Below are 9,066 nucleotides of genomic sequence, written 5' to 3'. Positions count from 1 at the left end.
ATTTCACTCTTTATATGGGGATTGGGTGAAGTTTCGATGAGGCTTCTCATGGGATTTTTGTTTTTACATTAATAAAGGAAAGGTGTATTGATTCATGGTTAAACTAGAATCGTTGATTTGACCAAAATTTAACCGGATACCGAGTTCGTGAGTTAGATTGTTAAGTTACCGTTCACATTAATGAAATCGAATATTGATGATTAACCGTCAATTTTAAAAGTTGGTTCCTCCAAGCTATTCGCCAGAAGATCGGCGATTTTATGCCGATTTACATTTCTCAAATCACGTGCAATTCTCGTATTTACAGGAAATCTTTTTAATGTACACATCTAGTCTCGTGGTTACCACGAACTCAGTGGCTCTTTATATGTGTTGGTGCTAAATTCGTCGTTACATTAACCATAAATTCCATGCCATCTTATGGTTGAACTAGATTCGTTTTTTTTTTATCTAAACTTAACTGACGACTCCAATTCTAGAATAGGATTGATGGGGTTTCTGTTCGCACAACTGTCAATTTAAAACATCAGTTCCTTGAGGTGCAAGGTAGGTGTCTGAGTAGACTTTTCGTCATAATATCATAGGTTCTCATGAAAATAGAATAAATGCAAGAGCCCATAGTTTACAATTAGCTCTCGTATATCTTCTATTTAAACGTATAATTGTAAACATGTAGTTTAAAATTCACAATTATTTTAAAATTTATTTATAAATACATAAATATTGCATTTAAAAATAAATATCAATGCATATATTTTTTCTTTTACTTATACTCATTGTTCTATATTTAATTGTGAACCAGAATCATCGGTTATCGATTCGATTCAAAATCAAAACCACCAATTACCTTGGTAGCAAGATTTAGAATCATCTTAGTCAAAAATAATGTAGATGATGATTAAGAGGATATAGTTGTTCATATCCCAATATTAAAAATTAAGAATCTATTAATAGTGTGGATAAGTTCGTAGTCAAATGCGTGGACTTTTTGAATTTATTTTGATTCCATTTTTAATGTCATGTGAATCAGCAGCCGCTGTCATTGTTGCCTTTCAAATGAAATTTTGTTGAGTTTGTGTTAATGAATTATTTTTCAGGAAATGACATTCAATGTTTGAAAATGAATAGTAGAGGTTATTTTTTGAAAAAAAGTATTCCAATCATGTATATGTAGTAATGAAAAAGTTGGAAGGCAATGCTCAAAATGATATATAAGTCCAAAATTTAGAGTTTTATATTCCAATATATTTGAGAAAAACGATTTTTTTGACACAATATCTCTCTATGTCACACTGCTTTTATTTTTTTTCATAATTATATTTTATGTTAAAATTAATATATGGAGTACATATGAAGCGCAATTTTGGATAACTATAAATCAATAGAAATGAATTAATCATATGTTACTTGTCTTATGTTAGTATCACGCTCGTTTAATGTACGTTTAGCGTTGTTTATTTTATTTTATATATTTAATTCGATTCTAATACATCATAAAATGTTATTGTCATTTGTAATTTTATATTTTTCATCAAAATTAAAGTTCAATTTAATTCAACACTCTTATCGAAAAAATTAATACGCAAATCAAATTCGTATACTGACCTTATATTCTGTTTGTGGAATAGTATAATTTTTAATGTGTTCGAGACCATTTGAATTAAAAAAATCAATTATAATAATAGTTTATTTTGATTAGATTCTTAGAAAATAGTAAGAAGAAGATTTTCAAAACTACAAAATTACAAATTAGTACTATAGCAAATTCATTATGTCTAAATCATAAATGCAACCATCCATTGTTAAAAATATAACCAATGCTCTATATCATGAAATACTGTCAGCAATGTGCAATTTCTTAGAGCCATCAATCTAAAATATATAGGAAGTAAATCTTGAAAAAATCGAAATATCACGCTTTAAATGGAAAGCCTCTTTATACCTTTTTCAGACAAGAGTAGTTCCCAATAGAAACCAAAAGATCATTCAAAACCAATGAGGATTAAGTGTACTTAATCCAACAAAGATGAAGTCAAATTTTTTTAAAGAGAGAGAAACCTTATGTGTTGACTATATGCCGAAATATATGAATGATTCAACGTGTAAGAAAATTTAGACCTTTTCCTTATTTGCAATATGATATAAAAATGTACTGTCCTACCTAAAATCCAATTTATACAGAAGTAAAATAGTAGAAAAAAATTGCACCACAAATCGCAATGATCAAAACTAACATTAAGTTCTTGAAATCAGGAATTAGTAGAATTTTCATCTTTGTTCGAAGATATGTAACACGAAGGATGACAAGGTACAAAAATAATAAAAACAGTATTGGTAACGGCCTAGTGGTTAAGTGGATGTTCGGGGACCAAAGTTCTCGGGTTCGAATTCCACCAAAACATTTATCGGTGTGAATGGGGCAGAAATGTGGGTTTTATTGAATGTGCATCGAAAGTAGTGGATACTTTTGTGAACTGAAAAATGGTAAAACATGTAGATCAAGCAAGATTCATGGCACTTAGGTATGACAAAAAAAAAACCGAAATAAAAGGACAACAATTTCGAAATTCCAAATACTAACTAGCAAGAACCAAATGCTCAGGACATAAGTGTGGTTAAGACATACCAAAAGAGAAGCAAATATGCTAACTGCCTTCAAACATTAGTACCACATGTGAGAGAGAGAATGAGAAAGAGAGTTGTTCACCAAGAAAGGCCCATGAACTCGAAAACCGAGCATAACATACCAGTTTCCAGAGAGGGCTAATAAACACCAACAGAAAGAGAGTTCATTACTGAACGGGCTAATAAACAGATAATCAACGAAAAATGCGTAAATTATCAAATGCTAGTAAAAATAAAAAATGCTAAAAGGATATGTGAATTTCAATTTCTACTGCAGAATTTACATACACATTGATGTATGTATTGTATGTGGTCGTACAACAACAACAACGTATTGAAGCTCACCAAGTCTGAACAATTTCCCTAGTTTTGAAACATCACGAGCCAAGATGTTCTTTCAAGCCTCAATTTCAAAATATAGCTTTTCATGGATTAGAACAATTCTTCATGAGTAAAGTTGAAGTGAGGAGTATCGTCTCACCAAAAGTCTTCTTCTCTGTCAACTTATGGAATTTTTTACTTAGCACCTAATTTGTCAATATACTAACACACTCATTGCAGCAACTATGAATATGATACAGAAAACTTGCCGGTTTGTCAGTTGAAGATAAATTTTACAGCGCTGACTGTGCTTTAAACTCGCCTCCACCAGCTGCTAGATGAATTTGACATAAATTATTGTGCCTGGTCAATGCCATGAAAAGAGGAAGGGTTGCATCTGCAGCAACCAAAACGAACAAATAAGTAAAATAGTGTGATGAGAAATCCTCAGATAATACTACAGTTGCTAATCATGATATAGTTACTGGTTTGAATCTTGACAGACAATTTTCTTAGTAACTAGGAAAAGGGATGCAAGCTTAATATCCAATTCGAAAGTGCGTCAGGTTGGCATGGGAATATCAGAAATAACATGAAGAAAACATAATTTAACAGAGTTAAAAGCATAAGCTATGGATTCGATACCTGGTCCCATCAACCACCATTTTATACAGCAATCGTTCTCTCTTCGAATTTGCAGGAGATCTTGCCTGCTTTACCAAGGCTAGAAGGAGAAGTCACTAGGAATAGATTAGAGACCACACGACACGAGTACATAACCCCATTGGAACACTTTCAGAGGCATTTAATACCTCAGCACAATGTTCCGCATGCCACTACATTACCCACAGCCTGATTATATCACGTCACTGTTTCACTCAAGTAACACCGACTAGATCTAAAACTAACAGTATTAGAACTTCTCCATCTCCATGAATAAAAATCAACGACCATCCAAATGTTTCTAGTGTAAGATATGCATTAGTGACAGTCAAATTCTGGCATGATAAAATATTCCTCAAACTTTCTGGAATAAGACGCATCAATAATGGTGGCAGATGAGGGCCGGTTGCTCGGATAGACATCAATGCGATATCAATACTGAAACAGTTTAGATATTTGAACTAGTCGCTTAAATCTCTTGGCATCCCTTTTGGTGCCTAATCGGGTGAGACCCTGAATAACATTCTTTTCATCTGACTTCAGTACTTTCACACCTGATCTAATGCAAGATAGCAAGAGTTGAGCAGCCAAACGATACCTCCTTTGTTTGCAAAGGTTGTTCACCAAGGAAGAGTAAGTACACGAATCCCTCATATCTGACGCGTAAAAAACTTGCAGTGCATAATCTATGTAGCCAGCTTTGCAGAGACCGTTAATAAAACAATTAGAAGCAACTAGGCAATTGAATCCCATAGTTTTCATGTGGTCAAGATGCCTTTCAGCAACATCAAAATTGCCAGCCTTGCAAAGCCCGTCAATCAAGATGGTATGGGTATAAATATCACAATCCAGTCCCCTCGATTCAGCCACACCCAACAAGTTGTAGGCCTTCTCAAGTTTGCCTTCCTTAATATGCCAATTAATTAAGGTGTTGTACGACGCTATGTCAAGATCATACCCGATCTTAATCATGTGTGCGATGCATCTTTCAGCAGCTAGTCTTCTACCCGACTTAACCAAAGCAGCAACAATTGTACAGCAGGAAAACAAATCATACGCATACCCTCTGCTCTTCATCTCGAAAAATATTTGAAGCCCTTCCTTATAACGTCTACTCCCAAAGAAGCACTTCATAGCTGTGGTGTAAGTAATAGCATTTGGTGCAATACCCAATTCCCTGATCTCCTCGAAAAGTCTAATTATACCCTTCCACCTCTTCAACTTGCATAAAGCATTCATAAGAATGTTGTATGTCACTATCTGCGGGACATATCCTTGACGCTGCAAATCCCTAAATAACATCAAAGCATCCTTGATGCACCCGTTCTTGCAAAGTCCATTAATTAGGATGTTATATGTGGCCTGACAAGGAGTGATATTCTTCAAAAGAATTTCCCTGAAAATCCTATATGCCTCGTCTGGCTTTCCCATTTTGAAAAAGCAATGCATCAACGTGTTATAACTCCATACATCAGGAACTATTCCCCTGCCGAGCATCTCATTGAGCATATTAAGACAGCAAGCTAACGAGCCCTGCCTGGTGGCACCAGCCATCAAAGAATTATAGGTAATAAGATTCGGATTTATCCCAGCTTCCTTCATTCGGTGAATGACATGGTAGCCTGCATCGAACCCAACAACTTGACAATACCCCGTTATCAAAATGTTGTAGGTCACCACATCCGGTAGCACTCCCAGTCTTATTCCATCAATTAAAGCAGCTTCAGCCTTCTCCAATTGCCTGGTTCTACAAAGGGAAGCTACGGATATATTCAACAACTTAGTCGATAGTCCGAGGCACATTCTCCTCATCACAGCCGATATCAGAAGCCCATACCTTCCACAGAGGAAAAACAAGAGTCACATAACCATTCTAACATCCATCTCCCCCTGTTCAAAAAGGCAAAAAAAGAACAAACGCGCTTCTCTTCCCAGCTCACAATAACCATGTCTTCGACATACTCATACGCGGAACAAACAAATGGTTTGTTTCATCATATAACCAATCACAATTAGCACTATATCTGCAGCTCAACAGGAAGCAAAAAACAACAATAAGAAAATTGTTCAGTTTGAAGCAATTAGAGGCGATAAATAGCCCTAGCATTAGCATATTGAATCGAAACTAGGGCTTGAACAATCCAAAATATACATTTCTAGCGGCATTCTATCACTTATCAGTCATTCATTTAACCAAATTTGTAAACATTTACACGAATTATTGAACATGAAACCTAACCATACAAGCTAAGAAAAAAAAAATCAAACCCTAGAGCATTGTCTTGGAATTTCTACATTGTTGATTTCCCAGCAAGTTAACACTTCAGAAACCGAATTCATGCTTTTTATGCGTCAAATGCAGCTCAAAATCAATGAAAAGGAAAATGAAGAAGAAATTCGGTTTGAATTATACCCGGAGAAAATCAGCCGGCGGCATCTCAGTTTGATTCTGCCTCCATTTAGAGAGAGAGACGATTGAATTTGAATCGATAGGTCTAAGCAGTCGAGAGGAAGAGGATCCTCTCTTCCTTGTTTAATTTCCTATTTTATTTTAACTAATTTATGTATTCATAAATTATTCATCTTCATAAATCATTAATTATATAAATGCATTTTGAATCTATATATGAATATTATTAATGTATGCATATAGTATCGATGATTTAATTTTTTATCGAAAATGTTATTTATAATAATTGAACATAAATTGATTAATATTTTGAAAATGTTCACATATGAAGTACTAATTAAAAGTTAAAATAGCTGAGGTATAATCTAAAACATATTTTTTTCCTCCATAATAAATGTGAAACAATTACGTAGATTAGGCATTCACATTGTGTGACTTTATTTTTTAATATCACTAGCTAGTTATAATTCACCTTTACTAAGCTTCTTATTTTAAAGAAAAATATGTTTCACAATTTAATTTGCTATTTGACCTTGATGATACTTTCTTTTCCAATTAAATATCTACCTAGAATAGTATTTTAATAGAGATAATATTATTAGGGTGTCAAAATGGATATTGGGTATTGGATACCTGATATCCAAACTCGAAATATCAGGTAATTGGATATCCGATATCCAATTTTTCGGGTTTCGGGATCGGGTTCGGGTATAGGATTTTTGGATTATTGGGTATCGGACAACCCGATACCCAATCGGGTATACTGAAATTACCCGATTTTTCTAATTTTATTTATTCTATTATTTAAATAATTAAATTTTAGTACTCCATTTTTTTTCTCTTAACTTTGAACTACTTCAAGTTTATATCAAATTTCGAACTACAAGTTGTATTTCTAAAAGTTTGTAGTAGTTAGTTTTCTTAAAAAAATAATTTTAAAAAAATCTAAAATTAGGACTGGATACTCGAGTCGGGTATCCGGGTACCCGAAATAATTTTCGTATCGGGTATCGGGTATTAGATTTTGAGAAATTCGGAATCGGGTACCTGAAATTTTTAAATCAGATATCCGCGGGTACTCGATTTGACAAGCCTAAATGTTATTTTTAGTGTTGTACGCTCTTTAATTCACTATTTGACCTTAATGAGATACTTTCTTAATTAATTAAATATCTACCTAATAATTTATTAAAGCTCATGTAAATCCTTGACAAAGTTTCAATTTTTCACAACTTATCTCATGATAGTCAAAATGAAACATTTTTCACAAATCAAATACTATGACCTAAAATTGAAAAAAAACTAAAATTTTGTGTAATAAATTTTTTGAAAAGTATAGAAGAGATCATAACATGGCCAAATTTTGTGATTTTTGAAGACGAACTCGTATAGATGGCAATGGGAAAATAAATTATCTACATTTTCACATACTATAATGCCATTTTTGTACAAATAGTTTAGTTTTACTTGTGTTCTTTCATAGTCTAATTTTCTTATATTTTCTTATTACACGTTAAGCTTATGACAACAATGTCACATTAAACAAAGCATTCCAGTTAAACCGAATAATCTAATTAAGGCATGTTTATAAGTCTAAACAAATTTGTATGTATACTTTCATTTTAGCATAAACCCACCACTAATCCAAAAAAATTAGTTTAATTGAGGTGTGCTTTTGTGTTTCATCTCTTCTCTTAATTTCTCTCACTAAAAATGCAGAAATACACTCTCGATTATGCATTGGTGCCGCTTGGGCTGCTGGTGATGGCGGCGTATCACGCGTGGCTCCTCCGCCGCGTAATCCGCCATCCCGACACCACCGTCATCGGGATCAACGCCGCCAACCGCCGCCTCTGGATCCGTGCCATGATGGAGGTTTTTCTGTCATTCTCTCTCTTACTTTTTTTTATGTTAAAAAAGGATTAATAAATGTTTCTCATTCATGAGACTGAAAAAATGTCTTATCGACTGAGTTGTGCAGGATCCAATGAAAAACGGGATCCTGTCGGTCCAGACACTGCGGAACAACATAATGGCGTCGACGGTTTTGGCGTCGACGGCGATCATGCTGAGCTCGGTGATGGCGGTGCTGATGTCGGGCGGAGGCTGCGGGCGGCGGCCGGTCGCGGCGGTGTACGGGGACAACAGTAAGCTGGGGTCGTCGATAAAGTTCTTCTCGATCCTCGTGTGCTTCCTGTGCGCGTTCCTATTGAACGTGCAGTCGATCAGGTAATAGTAGTGTTAGGAATCCATGTCATCATCTAATAACGTAATAATAGTAGTGTTAGGAATTGAAGTCATCATCTGATGATATGTAAATCGTTGTGTGCCTTTCAGGTACTACAGCCACGCGAGCGTGCTGATCAACGTGCCGAGGAGGCGGGGGCGGAGCAACGAGAAGGAGTGCCCGGTGACGGAGGAGTACGTGTGGAGGGTGGTGAACAGGGGAAGCTATTTCTGGTCGATGGGCTTACATGCTTTCTACTTGTCTTTGCCATTGTTTCTTTGGATTTTTGGGCCCATTCATATGTTTGTGTCCAGTGTTGTACTTGTGTTTTTGCTTCATTTTCTTGATGTGGCCGCGGATATCGGGACCGTCGTCGCTCCTCAGGAGGACGAGGAGGAGGCGGAGGAGGACGAGGAGAGTCCTCATGTTTGATGGTTTTTTTTTGTCTGATTATAAATACATCGATCATAGTTTTTATTTTCTCCTCTCTCTCTCTCTCTCTTTTCCAACTGAGTAAGTAAGCAAAAACACAAATGTATGCGTTCTCGAATCCAGATAATCACAGAGCTTTTACATAGCAATTCAAATACTACAAGATAATTTGACGATTTTAATTTAAAATACATTCACCGCCTTCATTTGTTTTCTATTCCTCTTTCAGTATCTTTAGTCGAGGTTGTTGTCCTAATTTCTAATGAGACTAAATCTTAAAATCACGAAACACAAATGCAAAAAAATACTAAGATTATATAAAGAATTTTGTTTGTGCGTGTAGTTTTTTCGAATTTGAATTTTTGCATAAGAATTCACACACAATTTT

The 9,066-nt window shown here is 35.0% G+C and overlaps 2 protein-coding genes across 3 annotated transcripts; one reads left to right on the top strand and one right to left on the bottom strand.

Moving 5' to 3' along the window:
- Positions 1-2,720: 2,720 nt before the first annotated feature.
- On the bottom strand, positions 2,721-6,144 carry LOC125219194 (Pentatricopeptide repeat (PPR-like) superfamily protein). 2 transcript variants are annotated; one of them, XM_048121102.2, is made up of 3 exons: positions 6,023-6,144; positions 3,592-5,633; positions 2,721-3,343 (listed from the first exon to the last, which is right to left on the bottom strand). In XM_048121102.2, exon 2 carries the CDS (start codon positions 5,419-5,421, stop codon positions 4,042-4,044), a length of 1,380 nt encoding a protein of 459 aa, XP_047977059.1. In that variant the 5' UTR covers positions 5,422-5,633; positions 6,023-6,144; the 3' UTR covers positions 2,721-3,343; positions 3,592-4,041. The 2 variants fall into 2 exon arrangements, with proteins under 2 accessions (XP_047977059.1, XP_047977060.1); XM_048121103.2 differs by having other exon boundaries at positions 3,592-5,446; positions 6,023-6,130.
- A 1,553-nt stretch (positions 6,145-7,697) lies between these two features.
- Positions 7,698-8,735, top strand: LOC125217677 (uncharacterized). Its single transcript, XM_048119196.2, has 3 exons — positions 7,698-7,894; positions 8,001-8,248; positions 8,357-8,735. Exons 1-3 carry the CDS (start codon positions 7,733-7,735, stop codon positions 8,676-8,678), a joined length of 732 nt encoding a protein of 243 aa, XP_047975153.1. The 5' UTR covers positions 7,698-7,732; the 3' UTR covers positions 8,679-8,735.
- Positions 8,736-9,066: the final 331 nt, after the last annotated feature.

The sequence above is a fragment of the Salvia hispanica genome, chromosome 1 (genome assembly GCF_029641045.1).
Source record: "Salvia hispanica isolate PSC_SH4W2 chromosome 1, Shi_PSC_v1, whole genome shotgun sequence".
Taxonomy (NCBI): Eukaryota; Viridiplantae; Streptophyta; class Magnoliopsida; order Lamiales; family Lamiaceae; genus Salvia; species Salvia hispanica.
The sequence above is the reverse complement of the archived record's forward strand: the minus strand, read 5'-3'. Positions and strand labels throughout refer to the sequence as shown.

What these genes read in the sequence shown, in the direction of transcription:
- LOC125219194 (XM_048121102.2), bottom strand. Translation starts at nt 5,421, where the DNA reads ATGAGGAGAATGTGCCTCGGACTATCGACTAAGTTGTTGAATATATCC.
- LOC125217677 (XM_048119196.2), top strand. Translation starts at nt 7,733, where the DNA reads ATGCAGAAATACACTCTCGATTATGCATTGGTGCCGCTTGGGCTGCTG. An exon ending in GGATCCGTGCCATGATGGAG is followed by an intron (nt 7,895 to 8,000) that starts GTTTTTCTGTCA and finishes TGAGTTGTGCAG; the next exon opens with GATCCAATGAAAAACGGGAT. An exon ending in TTGAACGTGCAGTCGATCAG is followed by an intron (nt 8,249 to 8,356) that starts GTAATAGTAGTG and finishes TGTGCCTTTCAG; the next exon opens with GTACTACAGCCACGCGAGCG.